The 26,410-nt window shown below is 32.5% G+C and overlaps 1 protein-coding gene across 5 annotated transcripts; it reads left to right on the forward strand.

Moving 5' to 3' along the window:
* The first annotated feature begins 1,132 nt into the window (after positions 1-1,132).
* On the forward strand, positions 1,133-25,033 carry LOC106056873 (E3 ubiquitin-protein ligase RNF216-like). Of its 5 annotated transcripts, none has more exons than XM_056024043.1 (11): positions 1,156-1,198; positions 1,791-1,969; positions 4,079-5,259; positions 5,929-6,366; positions 8,451-8,576; positions 9,646-9,844; positions 10,359-10,595; positions 11,654-11,896; positions 14,572-14,714; positions 18,866-18,896; positions 22,523-25,033. In XM_056024043.1, exons 3-11 carry the CDS (start codon positions 4,083-4,085, stop codon positions 22,701-22,703), a joined length of 2,775 nt encoding a protein of 924 aa, XP_055880018.1. In that variant the 5' UTR covers positions 1,156-1,198; positions 1,791-1,969; positions 4,079-4,082; the 3' UTR covers positions 22,704-25,033. The 5 variants fall into 5 exon arrangements, 4 of the variants coding, with proteins under 4 accessions (XP_013069237.2, XP_055880017.1, XP_055880018.1 ...); XR_008776976.1 differs by lacking the exons at positions 1,156-1,198; positions 1,791-1,969 and adding exons at positions 1,587-1,659; positions 17,076-17,234 and having other exon boundaries at positions 22,523-22,623; XM_013213783.2 differs by lacking the exon at positions 1,791-1,969 and having other exon boundaries at positions 1,133-1,211.
* Positions 25,034-26,410: the final 1,377 nt, after the last annotated feature.

The following is a 26,410-nucleotide window of genomic DNA, read 5'->3' on the forward strand; positions in this document are numbered from 1 at the left end:
GTGATCTGCATATTGTGCAAACTAATTTCTCTTACAGATTGCCTATTCCAAGCCGAATGCAAGTATGTTGGGGGGTGGTTCCTTTCCATTTTACCGCATGTTAAAACCAACTAATGGTGTTAGTCTAAATAATTAATTAATCTAAATATATCGATTATAGTACATATATATGTAGCCACTTTAAGATGACTAGCGCCAGGGCCTATTCACGGCAGTGTATGACTGTTTAGCTCCCAGGTCCTCATCCTAATTAAGGCTCTCATTTAAAAAATACTTTTCTTAACAAAATATGAATACTAAGCATAAGAAAATAAGGGGAAAGAAATGCTAAAAGTTTACAATTAATATATAGTCTATTTACTTAACAAATATGACATGATTTTAGACTAGTTAGAATTCCTATTCTACGTCCAGGGCCGGCTTTAGATGATTTGGTGGCCCCAAACGGGAAAAAAAGCCCTCCAAAATTACATAATATATATAAAAAAAAAATAGTGTACTCCAACAATAACATAGAGGACAATTTTAAGTTTCGCTATTTCTTTTTAAAAGTGTTTTGAGCCCTGTTCGATGCCCCCACCAATTGGAGGCCCTATGTGGCTGTCTAGTTTGCCTATGCATAAGGCCGGCCCTGCTACGTCATTTATATTGAAGTATGAAATGATAGGGGCCCCCTAAAATCCTACAATGAAGGGGCTCAAGACCGCTCAACACTTTAAAAAAATAAATAATTTTACTTTTAGCCGACTGGGAATAGCGTAAAGTCACAGACCTATATTTCAATGTCCATGTACAAAGCACAACCAGCTGTAAATACACAGACCTATATAGTAAGATCTAGATCTAGGCTAGGAGTTTTATTTTTCCCTCAATCAATGCGGTGCATCCGTTTAAAAAGAAAACACATCAGAAAAGTTGCAATTGCCATTTATTTAGACTTTTAGATCTAGATCTATAGTCTGTAGATCTAGAGCCTAGAATTTTTCTCTCTAATACTCTAGTTTTATAGAATCTAGTTAAGTCTAGAAATAATCTAGACTAAGAATGTTAGTCCGACGGCAACATCAACAAATCATTTCGTAAATTAAAATTTACTCTGTAACTCTGTATCTGTTACTATCTAGATCTAGATCTAGTGACAGTGTTACTGTTAGTACTGTGCAGTGTTACTGTTAGTTGTTAGTCTCAGACTCAGTCTGTAAGTAACTAGTGTAAGTTACTGATTACTGTAAATTTAAATGTAATTATCACAAGAATATCTCAATATCTTACAAAAGTTACTAGATAGAAATTGTCTATATTTTATAGTATATTAAACATTTTTAATAATATTATATTTAAATAGATCTAGAATCTAGATCTATAATCCGACTATTAGTCACTATATTATATATTTATAGACTGACTCACTGAGTGACTGAAGTTAAAAATAAAAACAAATTTTAGATCTAGATCAGTAGATCTACTTAATCTACTAGTATTAGTATTACTAAGTATTAGCCTTATTAAATGTCACTTATGATATAATATGCATGGCTAAGCCCTTAGCCTTAGGCTTAGGCCTTAGTCGCCTTAGACAGACTAGGTTACGCAGTAGAGTCTTGGCCTAGGTTTAAAGTAGAGTAACTTGTAAACATCAATCAAACATTTCATGTTAAGGTATTTCTTGAACACCACACTGTATTTTTAAAAATTCTCCTTTAATTCGATGATTATGATGAAACTAGTCCATTCCTTATTATGCATCGTCCATTTCTTTATAGTTTAGATACTTTTAATTTCATTTTCAGCTCAACAAAACCTATAATTGCAACTATTTGTGTGATCTTTCCCTTACTACCTAAACATGAAAATATAGGTTTCAATAGGGAGTGTTCCAAGGATGTGAGCAATCTCAGCTTCATAAAGAATCGAACACCATTTTAATGTTTAAAAAAATATCAAAGGGATAGAACTCAAAGAAGACAAAGTATTTATTTAAATTATATTTTTTTTTAATTGTTATTTTTCAAAATAATGTAATGCAAACTACAGATATAAATTATGTATGTGTTACAATTTGTATCAGCTATTTGTGGTTTACCGTAAATGTGCTATATTTTTTAAAGTAAATAGATTCTCATCGATATTGCACAAACTGTACCCATTTTAAAAGCTTGATTTTATGACACATATACTTTGATGCTATTGACATAGCGCTACTGCGTACATTATGGAATGAAAACATATCCAGTCGGGTGTTTTTTGTTCAGATGCCCCATTCTATTTGAAGAGATATTAATAAAAGGAAAGGGGGAGGTATAGAATGTAGATATGGTATTTTAAAATAAAAATGTCTTTCGCAGGTAAAAGTGTGTGGGGGGGGGGGGGGGGAGAACAGTCAAGACACTGTATCAAGAGATCATCAATAATTGATCTACCATTAAAATGTGACATCAGCCTCAAATACATAGAGTCAGTTATGCTTCTGGATTTAGACATGTGGCGCCGGGTCTATAAAATTATTTATTTCTTTTTGCCATTAAGCTCATAATGCTCTACAGACAGTCCTTTGAAGCAGATAATTATGTTATCAAAAATGAATAAAATAATAACAATAACACACAAACACTCTCTTATTCTGCCCACACCCACTTTCCTGCGTTTTCTTCTTACATAATTCCACTTTCCAACATTTACACATTTTCAGTGCAAAGTAACAATTTAAATTTCAAGATTCCATCCAAGCGCAGCCATCAGACTAACACACAACAAAAAAAGGGTCAATGATAGCGCAACTCACAGGTGTAAACCTGCAGGCCATCAACACAGCCCCAAAACATTGTTCAAGCTGTAGCAAGAAAAATGTTGAGGGGAAAGGGGAGGAGCTATCAATCGAGTACCAACGGTCAAGCCGCTAATTAGGTCACAAACATATAGCATGATAGATACGTATTATAAATAGATACGTTGCCTTTGTGTGTGTGTGTATGTGACAAATACTAGATCTAAGCGTGCTCTAAAATACGTTTTTTGGTCAACCAGGTGGCTTGGGGAGGGCGGATCTATCTACATCTATAGGTAACATAGTTCACAAGCTACTATAGCTTTTTAACTGCACATGTAAAATCTAATTCTCAACTGTAATTTTATTTTCTGTGAGTCTGGGATTATCAAATGCATCTTTAGTTTCTAAGAGTCTGGGATAGCTCAATCTAGACAGCCAGCAATTAAATGAGAGAAATGAGATGCAAGGGGAGTGTTGTTAGTGGAATTATTCTTGCAGTAAATTATTCCCAAGATTCTTCTATCTACACACTTTGTGTAACTAAGGAGTGAAAGCTGTTCTTCTCAATCTTCTCAATGACTTGCATGATCAAAGTTAAATGTGGCTCAACACCACAAAGCAAGTTAGTTTGGTTTGGGGGGGGGGGAGAGACTTGAACTAAATGGATAGCTATTAAAACATTGGAAAATCAAAGTCATTACAATTCTGAATGGAAGAGTCATCACTTTAGCCTTTATACTTTATCTAATATATTTTTATTAGTATCCTGAGATACAATTAAGAAGAGGACAGGGTTGATTGAAATACATTGGCCTCTTTTCATAATATTAATTCAAAGAGGTAGAATATATCTTAGGAAAAGAAGATTTACTTTGTAAAGCATTTAGTCTAGATGTTTTTTAGCACACAATTTGCTTATTTCTTTTCTGTTTCTAACTAGGTCTACCTTATATAAAAATTAAATGAGTCATTTCATTTCCATGTGTTCAATGACTGACTGATCATTTTTACATTATTGCCATATATCTGCAACAAAGAATTCTTTTTCCCTGTATCTGTTTGAATGAAAATATTTTTTTTTTAACTTTTTAAGTGTCCCATTGATCTTATGCTTAAAAAAATAAAAATTGTGCAGCTTGTATTATTATCTTATTTAAACTATATTTAGGGTTCACTTTTGACTTTTTTTTTTTTGAAAGTCTGAAGAATCAACAGAAGGAACCAATTAATCTATGACATGCTTTTAAATTTGAAGATAAATATATATAATATATGTATATAATTATCCTTTACTTTTCTTTACTCTTATAGAAAAATGGATGGCCTTGTGGATAAAATGAATAAGCCTGGTTCCAAACGTAGCTCATCACCAGATGCTTCTGGCAGTCTATCACCTACAAAGAGACCTAAATTAAATTTTCATAGGGAAAACTTACTGACGAATGAAGACAATGCAGCAGTGGCACAAGAGGACTTATACACATCTATACATAATGGCCATGCAATGTCTCCTGGCTCCCAGGCTAGTGGTGACACCATTCAAGATCTATCTCTGAATGAGCCAGATTCATTAGAAATGGGTTTTAGCAGTGATAGCCAGAATGACACCAGTGTAATCACAGATGCTTTGATGATGGGAGGCCTTGACAAAGAAAATAGTAACCTTACTACCACTGAGGGCCTAATGGCTGAAAGCACTAGCAGCTGGCTTGGTAATAGTAGTGCTGAGGACTTACTAGATAGAACTTATAGCAAAAATGGTTACAACAGCACAGCCGAGGCCTTTAAAAATAAAAGCTATAGCAGCAGCTCAATAATGCCTGTGCATAATCAGGAAACCTTCAGTGGAGTAGGCAATGAGGGACTCAATAAAACTAGTTCCATTATTCAAGATGCTAAAACCATCTTGTCCATCTTTGCTGATGTTGATTATAGAATCATCAATAAACTATTGATTGACCATAGAGACCAGGAGGACAGGCTAAATTTGATAGCCTCCAAGCTTTCTGATCCCAATAATTTACCTACATTTCAAGCCGAGTCAGATATGGATATCTTTGATGAAGTTCAATTGTTGATTGCTGAACACCCTAATGCAGATGCCAATGTTGTTTATAATATACTAGAATCTCTTCCACCTTCTGCCTCAAGGATAGAAAAGGCCATGACACAACTTAAAAATGAGCTGAATAATAATAACACTTTAATAGAAACAAGAGCTCCTCTAGTCAGTAGTAATAGTTCTATATCAATAGAAGATTCTATACTGACTGAAGACCCTTTATTCCGTGACATGAGACGCATCTCTAAAATGTTTCCTGGCAGAGATCAAAATGAAATATATGCTTTGCTGGAAGCTTACTACAATAAAATGGACAGGGTCCAGCTGGTGGTTAATGAAATATTGACTTTAGAAAATAAAGCCACTCAAAAATCAGATCTATCTACAAGTGAAAACATGACAGAAAACAATACAATTCCTATTGTTGAAGGTATTCTTTTGAATTGATTGAATAACATATTTTTTGTTTAGTTATTAACTAATGAAATTTTTTGAAGTGTGTTTGGATTAGTTAGTATGTTAAATGTTTGTCTCGGATTTCTTAGTGCATTGTAGCCCAACTAAAGCCTACAGGCCATATCAAGTGTTATCCTGCACCTCCAAAGGTTGGGCACCCTTTTAATACTTCATCACGACTTGGCTCTTGTTGAAGATATATAAAGAAATGCTAGTGTGTTGGAAATATTCAGTTCAAAGTGTTTTTATGAAGAATTTTCAATTATGCAGTATCATGATAATACTAATAAAAAAAGAAGGAATTTCTAAAGGAGCTAATTATGGTTAGATATTTAACTAAATTTCTATAATAATTTTTTTTTTTTTATAAATAACCAAGCTTTAATTTAGTTACCCCCAGAGACATTAACATTATAAATAATTTGAAATCAAAAGATCAAACAAAATCCCTAGTTACTTTAGCTATGTTATGCTTCTCAAGTAATATGAAAAACTAAACATTTTTATCTTCCTATATATTGTTAATCATTAGGTAATTTATATAGTTGCTTTTTTTTAAAAGCACACATATAAAACTGTAATTAAAAAAATAATAATAATACTCTAAGTATTGTGATTAATTGTTTTATAATTTTCCCCATAGATCCTGTTGTTGAAGAATTTGAGAGGCTTAAAATGATTTTCCCAGACTGTGATCCTAACTATATTTACGAGAGACTTTCTGCAATGACAGAGAGCAACAGAGCTAATATCTTAGTGACAGAAATGTTTGAAAAAAAAAACTACCCCAAACTGAAAGACCTAATAGAAGAGGACATGGCTAAGCAGAGGAAACAAAAGGTTAAAAATCTGAACTTGACAGCTGAAGAATTTTTGCAGATTTTCCCTAAACCTGTTGAAACATTTTCAAATATCACCAAAAATGTTTCTGATCTTTACAAGACTCATGCTGACATACTTTTGAAGAACGAGTTCCCAATGGTCAAAGCAAGTTATATAAACAGTGTTTTGCGGAAACACAACAGTCATCTGTATCCTGCTTATCGAGAAATAGCTGCCACAGTGTTAAATACTCCAATACGTAAGTTAATAGTGGATAGGTCTGGATTTTTTTTTTTGGTTCATTAATGGAATCTAGAAAATATTGTTTAGTAATGCATGCTTGAGAGAGAAACATTTCATTTTATTAATTAATGCAAGCAAACATAAACCAATTTTCAAATGAAGAATTTCTACATTTTAAAATTTGGTTAGAAACTACTCCCTCCCAGTTTAAACTATAATCTGATCAAGTTTGTAGTTTTAAGTTGTCTGGTCGAGTCATATGCCCTTTAGATTATTGTCAGATGGTGAGTAATTCATATCCTGGCCACATTCATCTCACTTCCTGCAGAAGGTTAGGTCATCTTTATTTTTGAAAGTGCATGAGACTTGTAAAATAAACAATTCCATAGCCAACATATTTAATCACATTTCAACCAATCTCTGTCATTTTAATTAGGGACAAAGTGCTATACACTAAAGCCTATGCTACCTGACTGGAAATTCTCAACATTTTCCATTTCATTCATTATACTCTTTGATTTGAAGAAATGTTATCAAGACAATATTGAAGTCAATGATACTACTAAAGTGCACATATGCTACACATGAAAAGAAATTCTAAACAGTTTTCATTCATTTGTGTACTAGATCTAATGCTTGACAGTCATAAAAATAATTCGGCCTTTAATTATTTCATAAAAATCTATTCAAGATCACAGACTATAGTATATATATATATAATATATATATCTTTAGAGCAACATTAAAAAACACAAACCCCAATAATAGATTGATGGGAGTGTCGTTATGGAGTCAAAGAGTATGATAATATTAGGTCTTCAGAATAATGGCACAATAAAATTAGGTCTTCAGATTATTGTACAATAATATAAATATTGTAAAAGTAATATATGACTTTATATTTATAGTCTTTTCAAGGGTTAAAAATGCAACTAAAAATAGAAATAAAAATTAATCTGTGCATACTAACAAATTTATTTTTTTTATTAAAGATGAATAAAAACTGACTTTTATGTAAGTTTCACTGCAATATAAATAAACGAAATATCTTTCTAAATGAAAGCGAAACATGAAAAATAACATTAAATGTTGTACTATTAAATGAGTTGAACTTGTATTAGAATAATAATATTTTCCTATCCATGAACCCTTCTTATATTACAATCCATGCTCATGCTGTTTTCATTCATATAAACCCAGTTTCTTTACAGCTATAAATGTTTTTTAGATCTCGTAAACTAGAAAGGATAGTGAAAATCTGACACCATAATATTTAAGACCATTCAAAGTTCTGATGCAACCGCGACTTTTTTATTTTTTGAAAGTGAAAAATGTAATTTTTTAAATCACTTATTAAATGCAAGCAGTTTTTTCATAAAAATACACGACTTTTACAACTACTCACTATTAATAGTAACAAACACAGGAGACTTTTGAGAAGTGGAGATGACCATTTACTATATTTTTAACATATTTATGCAAATGTTGTTTTTTTTAATTATATTTGTAGTGCTAAGTTATGTATGTAAGTTTTGTCATACTAACTACTACATTTACATTTTACATTTTAAAGAGAAAAAAATCTATTAAGTATACATATAAGTTGGACATAATTTAAAACAACAATTAATAAGTAGTTATTTATTCATATTATCGCATGAACTGTAATGCCCCACAATGGCATTTTTTTACGGAATGTTTTTTTTCTTGAGGATTTGAATAAGAGATTGACCCTTTACAAAACAATTAGATATTCATTATAAGACATCAGTTAGGCCAGGTTCACATCTAACTTCACATTCACTTTCACCTTTCCTTTGGACTGCTGGGGCACCACACAAGATCTGTCAACCTTCTTTCTCCATTCTTCTATGTCATTTGTCTTTGATAGAATTTCATTCTGATATTCTTTCAGAAAATATTGAAACCTGCCTTTTCACCTACCTGGGTGGACCACTTCGGGGACCGATTTTGAGTTTGTGTTTCCACACAAACTGTCTTTGTAACCTTGATTTTATTGCTTTTTAAACTTGAATAAGAAGTGTTTTGGTTTTCTCACATAAAACAGATTGAGATGAAACCATTACGTTTTTGTTCCAGAGCAAAGATATGATCACAAGAAATTCCAAATGAAACATAAGCGTTACAAGATACTTATGCCAGCGGTTATTGACGAGTATTTTTACCATGAACTCTGGTTCACACGCAATGAACAGAAAGTTGTAGGTAAGAATATCAAAGCCAGGAACAGGATTTACCTAATAGCATTAGTTTGGACACAAAAGTTTAAATGCAGCTAACTGCATCTAGTGTATAGAACAAATAAACAATGACCCAAAGTACTAAAATACTTTGAGGGGGGGGGGAGAAATGAGCTACACAAACAAAAAATGGGAACTTTGATGAATATAATGTATTGTTTCATTTTAGTATTTATCTCATTCATGGTAAACCAGTAACTCAGACTAACTACTCACAAAGATGGATGTTACAGTGAATTAAATGCTATATATCTTTAAAACATTCTAACAGGATCCAAGGATTTGTTCATTCACATTTTTACAAATGTTGTAAGGACATAAAACACAAATGCTAATCAACTTAGCTTAGACCACTGAAATGTACATACTCTATGAGAGACAAGCAGTTCAAAATAAAATATCTGAACTGATACTTTTGGCTTTTAGCATAGAAGTTATTTTAATTGTATACTAATTTCATCATCTTGCGAACCCCAGTTTGAGAACTTGTGCCATTGAGAGGTCTAATAAATTGGCATCTGTTTGCTCATTGTTATTATCTAAGCCTTTGTCATCAATTATACCTATTAGTTTAGTTTCAAATGACCTAAATGTCCTATAAAAGCTGAGAGAAACATAAAGATACCTTTTATGTTTTGTTTTGTATTCTTGAACAAACTAATTAAGAACTTTTCCCCCTCTGCTATTCATACATGATTAGAGAGTTAGTGAAGAATAGCTTAGAATAATTCATACCCTTGGTAAGAGAGTGGATTAGATCTATTGTTGAGAAGTGTGGTATATTGTTGTAGTACTGTTTTAATTGTTTGTACGTATATTGTTCATATTATGCTCTGATTACATAACATGTTGCTTATATTTTCCTTCCATAGTGGAAAGACATTTTTATTTTTTTTGCTCCAGAACTTCAAACATCATAGAATTTTAATGATCAGCAATAGTATGATAAATTTTAACCCTAGGGATATTTCTTTATTGCATGTTAATATCAACTAAGGCCAAAACCTCACTGTGATATGTTTTTTTCCTTGCAGATTATCCAAAAGAGAAAGAGTTGGAAAGAAGGCAAAAGGTTGAAGAAGCTAAACTTAATGGTCAAATTTATGAATGCTGCTGTTGTTTTGATGATGAATGCTTATTCGAGGAGTTGGCGAGCTGTCCTGAGGGTCACTTGTTTTGTAAAACCTGTGTCATCAGATCTACTGAGTCTGCTTTTGGGGAGATGAAAGTAGTGTAGGCCATACTTTAAGTTTTACATTTATCTCTCAGTCGCACGCTTGGGTGCAGAGTTAATTAGACGTTTCCTGACATGATAGCAACATGGCTCAAATTAAGTAGTTTAGTATCAAGATGCTGTTTTTAATCTGAAGCAAGGGTATTGTTAATTCTCACTTTGTAAATAGAAATCAAGTAAGATTGACAGTGCATGATTTCTATTCAGCATTTTCTCTTCTGTTAACTGGTCTAGATCCAAGAGTGAAAAACTACTGAAAAAGTTCAGCTTTCAATCAAACAAAGTAGGTTAGATTACTTTCATACAATCTTTCACTCACATAACAATCCCACAGCTTGAAAGCAACTTTGCCTAACTTGTTAACAATTAGAGTAAATCAAAACATTGATTTGAAAACAAATGCTAGGAAATTGAAACCAACACTAAGCAAACCATGCACCTATGTTGTAGAATGAGAGTACACTTTACCAGTAATTTATATCTTTTAAACCAATAACTACTTTTATCTTCTAGATTTCCATGTCTTGCTGGTGGCTGTGATCAAAATATTTCATTGAATACACTCCAGACCATTTTGCCCAGTAATTTGTTTTCAAAAATTATCAGACGAATACAGGAAGAAGAAGTGCAGAAGGCTAATATTCCAGATCTAGTTACCTGCCCTTTTTGTCCATTTGCTACGATAATGCCGAATCCTGAAGACAAAGTTTTGAAATGTTTAAATCCAGAATGTCTGAAAGAATCCTGCAGGTAATTCATTATTTTGAAAGCATATGTGTTAAGCCTTTTAAGTTAATAAAAGACACTAGATTTAAGGCCTGAAAATGTCTCATCTCCATCATCTTAAAATTAATAATGAGACATAATTCCAGAGCTCCTGTCCAAAGTAGAAAAACATTTTTGTCTCCATTTTAGCCAGAAACTCAAACACACAGTCACAGATTTACAAAATTAGCATAACCATTGACTGCACTAGGCGGGAATGTTTTTTTCAATCTCATTTAAGGCTTTCCCTTAATCTATTCCAGCAGAAATACACATTGATTCTAAAAGTCATAACAAAGGCAATACATATAAAGTCATTTTGTTTTAAATTTAGGACCCATCAAATGGAGACTCATTTGTAACCTAATATCATAATAATCTAAGGAATAATAGGATGCCAGAATTCATTAAGATTGGTTAAATATTTTTTCATTCTAGAAAGGACATTCAGGCGGACACGTTTCAATGTGCTTTATATATTTTATATTCCTACATTGCTGACTCAATAAAAACCTAGCTTTAAAACAAAAAATTAGGTGATAGATTTTTATATGAAATAATTACATTTAAAGGTTATTCTTAATAGGCAGACAATTGGGTTTACAAAATAAACTCATCTAGAGGTTGTTCTCTCCTAAAAGAATTTTACTTAAGTTCACTCTGCCGCGCCAGAGTTGGGGAAAAGTAAAGGCGGTTGGTTGTTGTTCTGGCCACATGACACCATCGTTAACTGTAGGCCACAAAAACAGATGACTTTACATCATCTGCCCTATAGACCATAAGGTCTGAAAGGGGAACTTTACTTTATATACATATATATATACACATTTTTACATGTTCACTTTTTTCACTTTTAACATATCAATTTATATGTATAGATTCTAAAGACACTATTCGGACTTGAGACAAGCCTTATTATTATTAATTTTTGAGTTCATTTGTATATTATGATATACAGTAGCTTCTCATAACTCAAATGATCGGTTATGTATTTTTATTAAGTTTTTTTTTTTTATCAACTTTTAATTTGTGCCTTCCTGAAGGTTGTGCCAGGAACCAAATCACATTCCTTTGCGATGCAACGAGGTGGAGAAAAAAGCAGAAACAGACATGAGAACATACATTGAAAATCAGATCTCTGAAGCAGTGATGAGGAAGTGCCACAGGTGTGGCAAGAAATTCATCAAAGAAACAGGCTGCAACAAAATGACTTGTATCTGTGGTGCTACAAGTTGCTATGCATGTAAGGCCAAGGATATTGATTATGACCACTTTAGAGGTCCACAGTAAGTAATTTTATTTTGTATTTCTCTTGTTTTACTGCATTCCTCATTAATCTTCGGGCTCGAAGACAAGCCTTATTATTATTATTATTAGTTCTTGTTTTTGGCATTTTGAATTTAAAAATGTAACTCTTTCTCTTTCTAATTATCTTTCATGTTCTGATGGAATTATTTACTTGGCACTCCTCCCGCACTACAATGTTATGTTTGAACTTCAACTTTTTTATTTGTTAATGGAAAATGTTATAATTGGTATAGAACTAAAAGCAAATGCATGCCCCTTTTATATTCATTAAGGCTTATATGACCAAAAGGGATTTTAGTTTTGGATTATGAAATTAAAAAGGAAAACTTAACCACTTTGGACAAAATATTTAGATCTAGAGGCTACATCTAGGAATTATTTTATCCAGATTGAATAAAAATTATTTTATATGATATTTATCCATATTTATTAAAAACTTTAAAAAAACCTTTAAAAAAACTTATAATGGAAATCATTATCCAATGTAACATTAGAAAAAGCATGTTTTAAAAAAGAAGAAACTTTAAACTTGGGATTCCAAACAATTTGGAGAAGAAAACTTATCAAGATGAAGTTTAAGCAATTAAAAACATATGAAAAAGGAAATAAAAATGAGTTTTAAAGCATCAACAAAGGCAGTGTCCATCTGAAAAAATGGCAATTTCAAATTGAGGATAAGAGTGTCATTCCAGAAAGTAAGAATCATCATCATCACTCCTTTGAGTTCCTCATGGAACATAGGGCCTCGACAAAAACACGCCACTCTCCACGGTCTCTTGCTAGCTTTTTGATGGTGTCCCAGCTCTTCCCGGTCTTCTCTGCTTCTTCAAGTACACTGCGTCGCCATGTTCTTCTTGGTCTTCCTCTGCGTCTTGTTCCCTGGGGGTTCCACTCTAAGGCCTGCCTAGCTCTGTTGCTGGTATCTTTTCTAAGGGTGTGACCAATCCATCTCCACTTCCTCTCTAAGATCTGCACTTCTATATTTTTCTGTCCACTCATCTCCCACAGTTTGGTGTTTTCTACTTTGTCATACCAGTGTATTTTTAGGATATTTCTCAGGCATCTGTTGATGAAGGTCTGTATTTTTTTTTGTTGTGGCTTCAGTTGTTCTCCATGTTTCAGAACCATACAGTAGGACAGCCTTGACATTAGAGTTAAAGATTCTTAGTTTAGTCTTGTTTGAGATGTAAGGAGATTTCCAGGTTGGTTTTAGCTGTGTAAATGTCTGACGTGCTAGATTTATTTGGCGTTTAATGTCTTCATCTGTTCCACCTGATATACTGACTACACTCCCAAGGTATATAAAATTTTCTACTTGGTCTATTGTCTGAGAATCCAATACTATGTCTCCACTTTGTTTATTGTTTACTTTAAGTACTTTAGTTTTTTGGTGGTTTATTTTGAGGCCTACTCTTTTTCCTACTTCGCTTAAAGCTGTGACCTTTTCTTGCATATCCTGTAGTCTGTGTGATAATAGGGCTATGTCGTCAGCGAATTCCAGATCTTCCAGCTTTTGTGTGAGAGTCCATTGGATTCCTTTCCCTGCGTTAGAGTAGGCTTCTTTTGTGACCCAATCCAGTACTAGAAGGAACAGGAGTGGTGAAAGAAGACATCCCTGTTTGACTCCTGTTGTGACTGGAAATTCCTCTGACAGCTTGCCACAGTGGGTTACTTGGCAGGTGAAACCATCATAAAGGTTCTTGATTATGGTTATTATTTTATTGGGGATCCCATAATGTCTCATTACAGTCCAGATAGATTCTCTGTCGACACTATCAAAAGCTTTTTCAAAGTCAACAAAAGTTGCATAGAGAGGAGATTGCCATTCGACACATTGTTCTACAATTATCCTGAGTGTAGCTATTTGGTCAGCACAAGATCTCCCTTTTCTGAATCCGGCCTGTTCTTCCCTTAGGTGTTCATCACATGCTCCCTTTATTCTGTTTAGTAGGATTCTGCTAAAAATCTTGCTTGGTACTGACAACAAAGTTATGCCTCGCCATTTCTCACATTGTGATAGATCTCCACTCTTTGGTATTTTTATAAGCAAGCCCTTTTTCCACTCACCCGGAGGTGTTTCTGTTAACCAAATTTTGTTGAATAGTTTGTGCATTTGGTCAACTATTTCACTTCCTCCTTCTTTTAGGACTTCGGGTGGTATGTTGTCAATTCCAGCTGCTTTACCTGTCTTCATTTGTTTGAGTGCATTCCTTATTTCTTCTTTTGTTATTTCTTCCATGTTTATGTCTAGTGTTGGTAAGAATGAAATGTATAAATATTTGTGTGTGTGATAAGACAATGGGCAGTCAAAAAGGTTTGTAATCTTTCACAATGTGTAGGTATTTTAAATACAGAAATTTCTATAACTTAATCATAACTCTTATATTTATTTAATAATATACTTTTTTGGCACAATAGGATGGACTTTTGAAATTGAGGCATCAGCTAGTAATGTACATTGATCACATAAATGTTTTGAGATAGTGTTGTTTTTTTAACTCAGAAGTATACAAAATATTTTAATTTGCTTTGATTCGGTTTTATTGATGTGTATACTTTGTTTTATAGTAGGCAGTTTATATATTCTCTTAGTACTTTTTAATACTCATAATGTAAAATTTCATCCTTGAGCTTATGATGTTCCTTTGACCAGATGTGCTAATACTAATCCTGAGGCCATACATCAAAAGGACATTCAAGAAGCTATTGTTAAAGCCAAGGCTCAGTACATTAAAGACCACCCTGAGGCTGCCAACTTGGAGTTAAAGAAAGACTTTAACGAAATGATAAAAAAACGTGAGTGATAGGGTAGGAAATAACTTAATAATAGAGACTATGTCTAGTAGCAAACTTAAAAATCTAATTCACTTGATTTCACCTACACTAAGGACTTCAGCATCTCAAAGGTGACTTTACTCAACAGTTCACATTTGCAATGTGCCATTATATTTTTAATCCAAGGATTCCCTTCCATACTTTTTTATTTCATGACTAAAGTTTTCACTCTAAATAAATTCAGATATTAAGATAAATTTGGAGGTGCATTGGTTAAGTGGTAGCGCTTTGCTTGTGAATAGGGGTTCTGGGTTCGAATCCTGGTGTTGACTGGGATTTGCATTTTCAGGATCTTTTGGCGCGTCTGAATCCACACAGCTCTAATGGGTATCTGGCATTAGTTGGATAAAAAATAAAGGTGGTCGGTTGTTGTGCTGGCTACATGACACACTCGTTAACCGTGGGCCACAGAAACAGATGGCATTTACATCATCTGCCCTATAGATCGTAATGTCTGAAAGGGGAACTTTACTTTTTTTTAAGATGAATTTGGTTTCAATAGTTCACGTTAATGCTCTCTTTTAGTTTTAGACTTTCATGACCTAGATGATCACAATATGAGTTAATAGCTTTTACCATCAGATAAGGGTATTTGAATCCTTGCATGGGGAGAAATAATTTAGAAACAGTGTTGCAGCAAGTACCCAAAAGGATTTAATGATGAGATTTTAAGCATCACAGGAAAAAGTTTATATGAATGTTATTTCTGTCTCCATAGCTATGATATTGAATACTTTCTTCACTGTCACTTTTTTTCACACTGTCCAACTCTTTTGTCATGATTTTTAATTGAAGAAAGACTTGCTTTGTATTTTCTGCAAATACATCTGACATTTGCGGAGGTGCCATTATAATAGCAGACCTGCCTACCGTTACGCAAAATGCGTATTCGTTACGCAAAATCTCCCAAAAATGACCGCCAGTACGCAAATACGCATTTAACCCGTCGCGTTACGCATTTCGTATGCTTTTTTTTTCTCCTCTCTAGACTAGCTTACAAGCGGTCACCGAGGTCACGCTAAGCCCACCTGTGGGGAGAGGGGCGAAACAGAAAAGGTGGGGTGAACACAATGTGCCCAGATCTATACGTTGATTGGTACTTAACAATTAGATGTCTAGAAATAAAGAACGCGAGAGTGAGGGAGTGGCGGGTTGGTACCAGGTTGGTACTGTCAGTTAGCTGACCAACGTGACTTTTTTTTTTTTGTAAGTTCATGAGTAGAAATTAATTATGTTGGTGCATTCCTGATTCTTATATTCATTTGTATAGAAAAAAAAATCGAACAGCTATCGATTAAAAACACATTGAGTGACATTGTAGATATCTAGTCTAGATCTAGATCAGGATTCTAGATCTAGAATCTAGATAACTTGTTATACAGGAATAGATCTAGCTCGAGTCTAGCTAGTCATTACGTTATGATTCTCTACATTACCCTACAAACTAGTTATAGATCTAGTATGATTTAGAATTTAGATTGACTAGATCTAGATCGATAACATCTACTATCATCTAGTCTAGATCTAGACTAGATTCTTAGTCTTAGTATAGAATAGATCAAGTATGAAGGTAGGCCTACGAAAGTTTGGATCTAGCGGATCCACGGCATCGGTAACACTTTTGAGCCCAGATCTAGAGTAGATTATATTCATTATATAGACATAGATCCAGATCTAGTCTAGATATCATCTCTATTGATCTAGATTTAGATTGTAGATCTAATCATGACATCTAATATTATATATATATATATATATATATATATATATATATATATATATATAATATATATTTATATATATATATATATGACAAAATAGAGGATCACGTAAGTGTTACGCATTCTGGTTCCAAAATACGCATTTTGACCGTAAGTGTTACGCATTTGGACTTTTTTTGGTAGGCAGGTCTGTAATAGTTCAAAACTATTTTAAGAAACATTGAAGTGACACAGTGCTGATATACTTTTCTTGAGTTTAATGCTTTTAAGCTCAAACATGAAAGAATATACGTTCAGCTCATGTACAAGGTAGATCCAGGAGACCAGAATGATGAAATCAACTTTTTACTTTAAACTACCGACATCTAGATCTAACTTTCTAAAAATAAATAACTCATATTCTCTCTCTCTCTCTCTCTCTCTCTCTCTCTCTCGTCTTTTATACCATTTTCATAGAATCTTCTAGAATCATTATGTCACATTATGCCATCCCAATAACCTTCAACTTGGCTTTTATTTTATTTTTTATTTGTCTTCTTTTTCCTTGACCTATATCAAATTATATTTTTCTGCTGTAACCTTGAAATAATTTTCTTTCAAGGTTTGTCTGGCATTTTTTTCTTTTTTATGTGGCGTGACATGTGATTTAATTTGGGTCTAGCCAAACTGTCCTACATTTTGTGAAGGACCTTGAACTGTCTACAAAAGTGTGACATCTTTCTTTCAGTTTGCAATGTGAACAAATAAATTTGTAGTTCAGGTATGCCACATTAGATCTATTATATTTTAGTTCATCCTTTTCTAGAAATATAAACTTATTTCTTTTTGAAGGTTACAGTTTTTAATGAAAGTAACTTATGTCACATAGGAAAATATAAGGAAGAAGATTTTGAACGTTTTTCTCACAATGTGTAGTCTGTCGGACACTGAGCACATCACATAAACTTTCCTTGTTGAACTAGGACTAACTCTTGCTTTCATGTTCTCCTAAATATGATCAGCAGCACATGACCTCACAGGGCATTAATACCTGATACTAAAAAATGTTTTCATCAGCTCTTATCTATGGTTAAATTTTCATGTTGCTATACTTTAATCTTGTTTATAGTTTCTGGGAAAGTTGATTCAGTTTTTTTTGGTCTATTTTAACATCTTGAGGGAAATTTGTAACAACACTGTTATCATGCTGACTGTATTGCCTTTATTAGTAATATGGTAATCAACGGTGCATTTATTTTGATTCTTTAACTTTACTTCTGATTATGATGATAAGCTCTCAGTGGAACAGTCTCTTCTAACTGTATCATTCCATATTGTTCCAATGAACCCGTGGTTCTTGAGTTGCTCAGAGGTTACGAAGTTCATTATTAGGCTAGTCATCTCATTAGCCTCAGAGACCCAGTCACTGCTGTTTTGACTTTGATCTGCTGGGATCATTTGCCTCAGAGACCCAGTCACTGCTGTTTTGACTATGATATGCTGGAGCAGGTAGCAAAGAATTGGCAAATGACTTAGTGTTCCACTGTCTTCATCTCCCACGTCCATGTGAAGGCCACATAGCATTTTAGGGTAGCCATGGCACTTGCTTCAGTATTGTCTAACAATTAAAATTGTATGTATAGGTAGCAATCCAAAACTTTTAAAAGACATTTTCCACAGAAATAGGAAAAATACTTTGATTCTAATGTCAAGTTTGTTGTCTGGTGTTCTAATGATGAAATGTGCAATTAGTAGTTTATAACTAATTTATTTATTAATAGTACATGATAAATAATTATATTAAAAAAATACTATACAACTGTACAACTAAGTGCAGCCGATTAAAATGCCTTGAATGGTAAGTGGTTCAGCAATGTGCTTAAAAAATTTTACACTTTTTGACCTGATTCTAGCTTACCATTAGCAAAAACAGAGTTACTGACTCTGTGCAAGTCATAATAACAAAGTCCTCCAGGGAGTGAATGTGTGTTGAAAATTCCAGCAAGGGCCTTGAGCAATAAAAATATCAATTACTCACTTATGAATGATGTTTTCATAATAGAGCACTGGGCAGTACTCACTTATAAATGATGTTTTCATAATAGAACACTGGGCAACAGTAGGTTTAAAGGTCATGAATTTCTTACAATTTACTCTCTTAGTAGTTTTAGAGAATAAGCTACAACCTAACTGACCTTTAACCCTTTTAAGAGTTGTTTTTTTTATTTTTAAAATCAGCTCTCACCAAATGTTTTGAATTTTTGTTTATTGTTTAGATAATGACCTTCTAAAAAAACAGCATGTACAAATTTAATCTATTGAACATTTTATTCATCTTTTTGTATTTTAAATAATGCTGTTGTTGTTTTTAATTTGTTTTAATTTAATTTTAAGTTATTTGTTTGTTTTCAGCCAAGAAACCAAAAAGAAGGTCAAGATACAAGTGAGTTAGTGCTATGTTTTCAAAACTTGTTGTTGACTATTAAAATTCATCCTGACACTTCTAAAATGTTTTTAATACCTTTGTTGAGCTTTCACATCTGATACCATATAACATTTTGTTGAAAATTGAAACAAAAAAGAAAATAAAAATTTTAAAATTTTTTTAATAAATCCCTTATTATTTTTTTTTTTTGTTTGCAGAAAAAATATTGTATACTGTATTTTAGTACAGGACTCATTAAGTGTTTCTTGCAGCCAAGCTGCTGTATTTTGGTGTAGAATATTCAGTGTTGTTTGCAAGTCTAGTTCTGTATTATAATCAGGCTCAATGTGACATAGACTAGTTCAGGATTTATTTTATGTTATGAATGTTTTGAGTGATGAAAGAGAGACATGTACCAAGCTAGTCACACTTAAAGCTGCACAAATCTTTTTGATCATCTTCTTGCAAATAAAACTGAGAGCTTCAATAGACCACATCCTTTAGTGAAGAACTGTCAAGATGAATGATGGCATCCTAAGAACAGTGTGCATTACTTTCATCCACAAATTTATAATAATGAGATTTAAGTTGGCTAGATTTTCTGCCATGTTTGATTCCTACCTGACTAAACACAAATGGAACAAGGATAAGCCAAAAGTCATTAAAATTGGCACTAGAAGCAGTATTACAAAAGTGGAGTATAGAGGTTCTCTTAACATTAGGAACTGTCAGGTACCCTTTATTCAGATAGCTTGGAGTTTTCATAGTATTTTGACACACACATTGGTCAGCCATAGAATGGCTTTGTATCTGCAGCTGTTTAGATTTTGCCAGAGCAGAGAATATTTGATTATACAGTAAAAAAAGAAAAAAAAAAGAATCTAGCTTTGCCATTCATACTAACCCACCCACCCTCCACTGCTATGCTGTGTTGGGTTTACCTAATGGCAGTCACTAAGCTGCAATGAATTCAGCTCTGCACAGACAGTCAGTGTGACTCCTAGTGAGTGAAAGAAATTTTTAGGAGGTGGCCACACTTCATCATCAGTGCATCTATAATAATGAAATGGCCTCAGTGCACTAATCATTCTATATGTTCCTCAGAGAGGCCTGCACACCATGGACTTTGAGAAAGTTAAAAGCATGAAATAGCTCTAAACAAAAACAATTAGTAAAAATATTTCTAATTGCACAGATTTATTTTGTTAGTCTAGATCTGTTACAAATTTTATTACATGGTTGATCCAAACTAATTGATACAATTACTCTTAATATTGTTGTTGTTTTTTAAAGTATTTTTTATGTATTTCTTGTTAACTTTGCAGTTTTTAGTGGGTTTTTTTTCTTATATTGTCTGTTATGTCCTCAATGCACCTTGAGTCAACTTTTTAAATATTAATTTATTATAACCAACTTAGACTTTAATTCTCCCTTGCTATGTGTCAATTGGGTGGCAAGCTGTTTACTTAGAGACACCAGTTGAGAAGAGGCTGCAAACAAGTTTGTTAACAGCACTATATAAATTAAATTATTATTTTTACATTAATATTCCTCATGTATTTCAAGAATGTTGGGGTCCCTAAGGTTTTGATCAAAATAAACAATGGTCCAATGGACTAGATTGGACTGTAAAGATTTCTCTCACTAATGATATTATCTTTTAATAATGAGCACAACAGATTAGCATTGTCATATTGATCTGAGACAGATCAATGTTGCAACTGATATTATTAAAACACTTTAACTGTTTATTGATGGACACACACACACAAACTGCTTGGTTATCTATAAATGGGGGTTCAAGCTTGAATTCTGACTCAAGCTGAGTTGTGATTGTGTTTCCCAGATACCCCACAGGTATATAGCGCACTGAGCATGCTATAAGCATGAAATATATACTATGCAAAAGCAATTCAAAGAAGAAAAAAAGAAGGTATGGAATTAAGTATAACTGATAGATTTGCAAAGAAAACATCGGAAGTATATATTAGTTCATGCTGAAAGGTTAGGGTTTGATTTAATGCTGGAAATATTTGAATCAATGAACCAAAGCTGTTGAACACATTTTCTCTTGATATCTTGCATCATACTATTTAAGAAATAATTAGATCAGTATTTTTGTATTGGCTTTGAGAAATAATTAGGTTAGTATTTTTTTAATTACTGCAGTACTTTTTGTATACTAGTACCTGAAATAATTATAATAGCAAAAAAAAATGAAATGTCAGCATCATTTCTCCTCAATGTTGTATTAGATCTAATAAGCTTAAGTCTTTGGTTATGCTTTGGAAATTAAAATCTTATACCTTTTTATTTTAAACAACAGAAACTTTAACATTGAGAATTCTTCTTCTAGCCAGCTCTTTTGCAGAATGTGCCAAGGAAAAAGAGTGTTCTGTTTTGACTTTGAGACTTATAATTTAATTTGTACGCCTAGAGAGGGTGACATAATTTGTACACCTCTAATTTTACCACACAGAACATTTTTTAAAATAAACATTAGTTTCAATGTTTCAGTTATGAGATCTATAGATTTTTCATTTCAATTCTTGTTGCTTTGACAAGTTTATTAAGTAATAAAAATTATTTTGTCCTGGCCTTAACCTCTTGTATGCCAGCACAGTTTAGACTCAACCTGTCATAGTACACAGCCAGTCAGCACTATTTTTCTATTCCAGTTTTTTGCTAGTCTCCACATCAATTTAATAAAGTATTTTAGTTCTAGTGAGTCAAATATCACATATGAAAAATACTTTTTTGAAACAACAATTCTTCCTTTATCAAGCTGATGACTCTTTGTAAAAGCAATTACTTTGATCTTAATAACTAATGGATTATCATGCATGTAAAATATACTCAGAGTATATCAAATTCTAGTTTGGTGATATAGATCCAGACATGGCAACATAAAATACAGTAGTCTAGGCTAGATTCTAGTTTGGTGATAGGCCTTTTATTTAGATCCAGACTTAGAAGACAGTGCTCAAAATGTTCCTGAATGTCTATTTAGTTAGATAATGAACGCATGTGGAAATCCAGTGATGTATGTGTGTTTAAGATATAGGTTGTCTTGACCTTCAGACCTAATTTCTTTACACGTAAATTATAATTTGACAAATTATGAGTGGAACCAGACTTCCCAAAGCTATAAATAAACTGTCAAATTTCTATGAAAATCTTATAAGCCATTTTTGAAATCCATGTGAACAAACACCTTTTTATACCCATGAATAGCTTGTAACTTGATAAGAGGAATTGTTTAGCAACAATTTCCTTTTGTTCCGTTCACTTTAAAAATGGAATTGTAAAAAGGAATTATTAATGTCAATAACTTATTATCATACTTTTTAAAAATCTAAATGCGGTTTGTTTTTTCTTTTTTTTTTTTATTGGTAATGTGCATTTGATCGTTTAATATTTTCCAAGTACTTCATTGTTATGAAGGCAAAGAAATGAGAGGTTTAGTTTCAGAGCTAGATTGTTCTCTTGACTTTTCTTTCAAACAAGATTTCAATGGTTTTCGGCCAGCAATAGAAAAAGGAAAGGGTGGCAACTTGTTTAGTTGGAGGATCAGGGAGTTTGCAAAATTTTTAAAGTACTTTGACCACTTAGAAGCTGCTAAGTATGTTATGTTTTGTCCACAGCTTTCATTTTCAGCAGCATCCCTTCGTGTTCAACAATGTTCGTGTATTTCTTGCTGATCGTCCTGCAGTCCAGTATGATGACTCATCATCCGAGGAAGAGGACTTTACAGATGATGACATCTTTACAGATGATGACATCTTTACAGATGATGATTTTAGTGATGAGGATGAAAGATACTAAATGCTGCATGAATAATGTAACCCCTAAAATATAACCAAATTTATTCCTATATTAAAAAATTAATTTAAATAAATGAGGATATCTAGACGATAGTAACTTGAATCAAATAAAAGTTGTGTTCACTGTCTCTTGTCAGAATCGCTCAAAGTCACAAAATATAGAGGTTCAACAAAGTCAACATTTTTCTCTTATATATATATATATATACCTTTAATGTTTTGTTTCATATTTTTTTTACTAAGTCGGCAGCTCAACTCTGTGATATCAGTTGTGAAGATGTCTCACAAACTAGTTATTAAACTTCAGTATTTGTTAAAGCTAGACACAAGGATAATATTATACAGAAAGAAAAGGGGGGCTCCTGATGGTTTTGGTGATTTGTTGTTTAATTTGTTCAATGATTTATAAATGAAATCAAAACTTTTTTAAAAGTAAAATGTTTAGAATCAAACTTTAGTTAGAAATTAATCCTAATAGTGATTATAAACATTCAACTAGCAATAATAACTATGAACTTATGACAAAGATTTTGATGCTGAAAACATGATTTTTAGCTTTATTGAAAACTATTTTAAAATGTTATTTTTAAAAATAATAATTTAAAACATCTTGGCTTATAAGAAGGACTTGTTTTGTATGCATACAAAAAATAATTTTAAAGTGTTTTTTTTTTATTTTTTTTAGGCAAACTATTGTCAGTGCCTATTCTAAAATGTAACTATGTAACTAATCATCTGGTTTCACATTTTGTTTGCTACAATATAAAGGTAATTTGAGAGAACTTATTTTATGAATACAATTTAATTCTATGGGTCCATGTCTCATTTTATGTTTGGACATGTTTCACAACATTTGTGATGTTTCATAACATTTGTGATGATGTGATGTTTAAAAACATATGTGATGATTCATAACACATGTGATGTACTGTTAAATAACATTTTTGATAATATAATGTTTCATAACATTTGTGATAGTGCATTGTATTTGTGATGCTGTCTGACAAAACAAGTCACTTGACACAAAAAATTTGAGAGCTTGGTACAAATGAAATTGTCTCTAAATGTAATGATGAACAATATTGAAATGTCAACATGTCAAAAAAGATTATAATAATAGAAAGAGCTTATTCAAACTTATTCCATGGCCTTGTCTTGTAAACATTGTCACATTGACATTGTTTTACTGACAAAATTATTGGCATTTCTTTAAGAAAGAAATGAAAACATATTTTCTAATCTTCATTAATTTTAGCTCATCATCGTTGAATTGGATTTGATTTGTTTATTATAAGTGCCAAGAAAGAGATATTTTAAAAATTTGATCTTTCTTCAAAGAAGGCTTTACTTTTTAAAACGAATTTCTTATTTATCTTCGGAAATCTTGTTTAAAAAAACAAAACAACTTTTATATATGTTTTATCCACTTTTATACTTTGGTTGTTATAAAATATTTTTAAAGTCTTGTAAAATGATTGATCTAAACAAAATCACTTCATATGACTATTTTTTTTGGTTGATATTCATGAAATTCAAAAGTGCCAAAGTAACAGGAACATATGCTGACACAAAGCTACTTGGAGTCACTTCAGTTGTGCCTTAAAGCAGTCATTCAAGAAATTGTTGTTGTTTTGCATGAAGTATTTTATAATTGTTCTAGGTTTACATCTTCATAGATTTCAAATATTTGTTAGGGCAAAAATACATTTCAAGAGAAGAGCGATTTATTTCGTTACAGATCAAAATAGCTTCAAAGGTAATGTAATGAATAATTTATACAGTTAAAGGTTACTGTGATATTAACTCTTTCTCTCCTAACTGACGATACCCGTGTTGATTCCACCAGATTGTGGTAAATAATTACGGAGAGAAAGAGTTAATGACAGGCTAATGGCCTTTTTAAAGTTGAGCCTGAAGCATCACATTTTGTTTTACTTTATCCTTCTTGGCCTTTGATTCATTGGTTCTTGTTCCATTCCAGAATTATGATAAATTATGGAAGTAAAAAAAAAAACACCAGCAGTCTTTGAATATTTTTTACTGTTGAAGTAGCCTTTTTCATTTAAGATTGTTATTTGATTATTTTTTCCTGTTTAAGTAAGTAACCTTTTTCATTTAAGATTGTTATTTGAATATTTTATGGGCTTTTTGTCAAAGTAGTCTGGAGTATATTGACACTTAGAACATGTGGGTCTTATCTAATGAGATAACAGAAATGTTTTATCTGCAGCTGTGTCTAATATGATGATGCTAAAATTTGACTTGGTGTAGTTGACACTGTTCACCAAGACCCTTTATAAATCTGTTAGATTGACCTTACTGCTACACAGTGTAGTGGGTATCTTGTTGGCACAAGCAACTGTTTTCCTTTAGCTAATTTCATGAGCCTATTAAAGCTTTTTAAACTTGGGTACCCATGTTAGAAAAATGTTTTGTTTAAAACCCAAGCTTTTCTATGGATTCTAACTCAAAACCTCATTTAGAAGCGAAGTAATTACTATTTGGCCAACTTGTCAGTTATACTTGTTAGGTCTACTTTTTTTTTTTTAATAATAGCTTTCAAATTTTGACTCTTTTGTTTTTCATATTGTTTAAAGTGGATTTATTTTTATTGTTTTAAAGTGATAAAATGTTTGAATGGTATTTAAGTTAGTGGGAAGCATGGCCGAGGGGCTAAGTATGCTTGAACATGGCTTGGCTACCTATGAAGGGGGCTCGAAGTTTGACACTTGACTCGGGCAGAGTTGTGTTTATTAAGCACCTAAAGGCAGCACGGAAAACCTTCTCCCAAATACCACCCCACCCCACCCCCTGAGAATGAAATGAGATTTGGACCATAGCGCTCTGAGCATGCTATTAGCATGAAAGTAGCACTATAAAAAAAGTAACAATGATTTATTTTCTCAAAACAATGTTAATTACCTTAAAACTGTGAATATACGTTCTGTATACAAAATATTGTAGTTATGCAATATAGCATTAGGCATATATATAGCATAGAGGCAGTTTCTAAGAAGAATCACTTTGGAAAAAATTACATTTTCAGAGTTCTTTGTTTAATACCTGTTACTGCATAAAACAGATGTTAAAAATGTGTTAAGAATTAATCTATTCTACTTTATAATTTCATCCAAGAAAATAACAACCCTTTTTTTTTGTTGCATATACTTTTGATGAGTTCTTTAACATTCTTTGGTCCAATGTCACATGTATGCTGTAACATTCTTTGGTCCAATGTCAATGTATGCTGTAACATTCTTTGGTCCAATGTCACATATACGCTAGTCACTTTACATCATTTTCTTGATTTGTAACACTGCAGAACATATTTGTTTTCCCTTGTGTACTTAAGCAGTTATTGGGTAATGGGCTGCAAATGAGACCTTCCCCTGATGCATGTACCTTTCAGTGAGGAACTATTTCACTAAACAAAGGTTGGTTTGAAAGCTATGATATGGTTGAGTTATCCCTTCATTCCAATGAACATTTTGCTCAATGAGTCTAACTTAGGTCTCCATTACAGTTTCATCTCAAAATGTTAACTGATGGATCAGATGATAGTCATAGCATTCTTTGTAATGTCCTTATCAATAATTAATTATTTACTGAAGTCTTTCTTTGCTCAAGATGTCCTGTGTTTTGTTATGTTTTTTTTAAATCTGAATACTGATTTACAGTTACTAGATATTTTGAAGAAAAAAAACTACT

Source organism: Biomphalaria glabrata, chromosome 3, assembly GCF_947242115.1.
Source record: "Biomphalaria glabrata chromosome 3, xgBioGlab47.1, whole genome shotgun sequence".
Lineage (NCBI taxonomy): Eukaryota > Metazoa > Mollusca > Gastropoda > Planorbidae > Biomphalaria > Biomphalaria glabrata.

What these genes read in the sequence shown, in the direction of transcription:
- LOC106056873 (XM_056024041.1), top strand. An exon ending in TACAATTCCTATTGTTGAAG is followed by an intron (nt 5,260 to 5,928) that starts GTATTCTTTTGA and finishes TTTTCCCCATAG; the next exon opens with ATCCTGTTGTTGAAGAATTT. An exon ending in AGTGTTAAATACTCCAATAC is followed by an intron (nt 6,367 to 8,450) that starts GTAAGTTAATAG and finishes TTTTTGTTCCAG; the next exon opens with AGCAAAGATATGATCACAAG.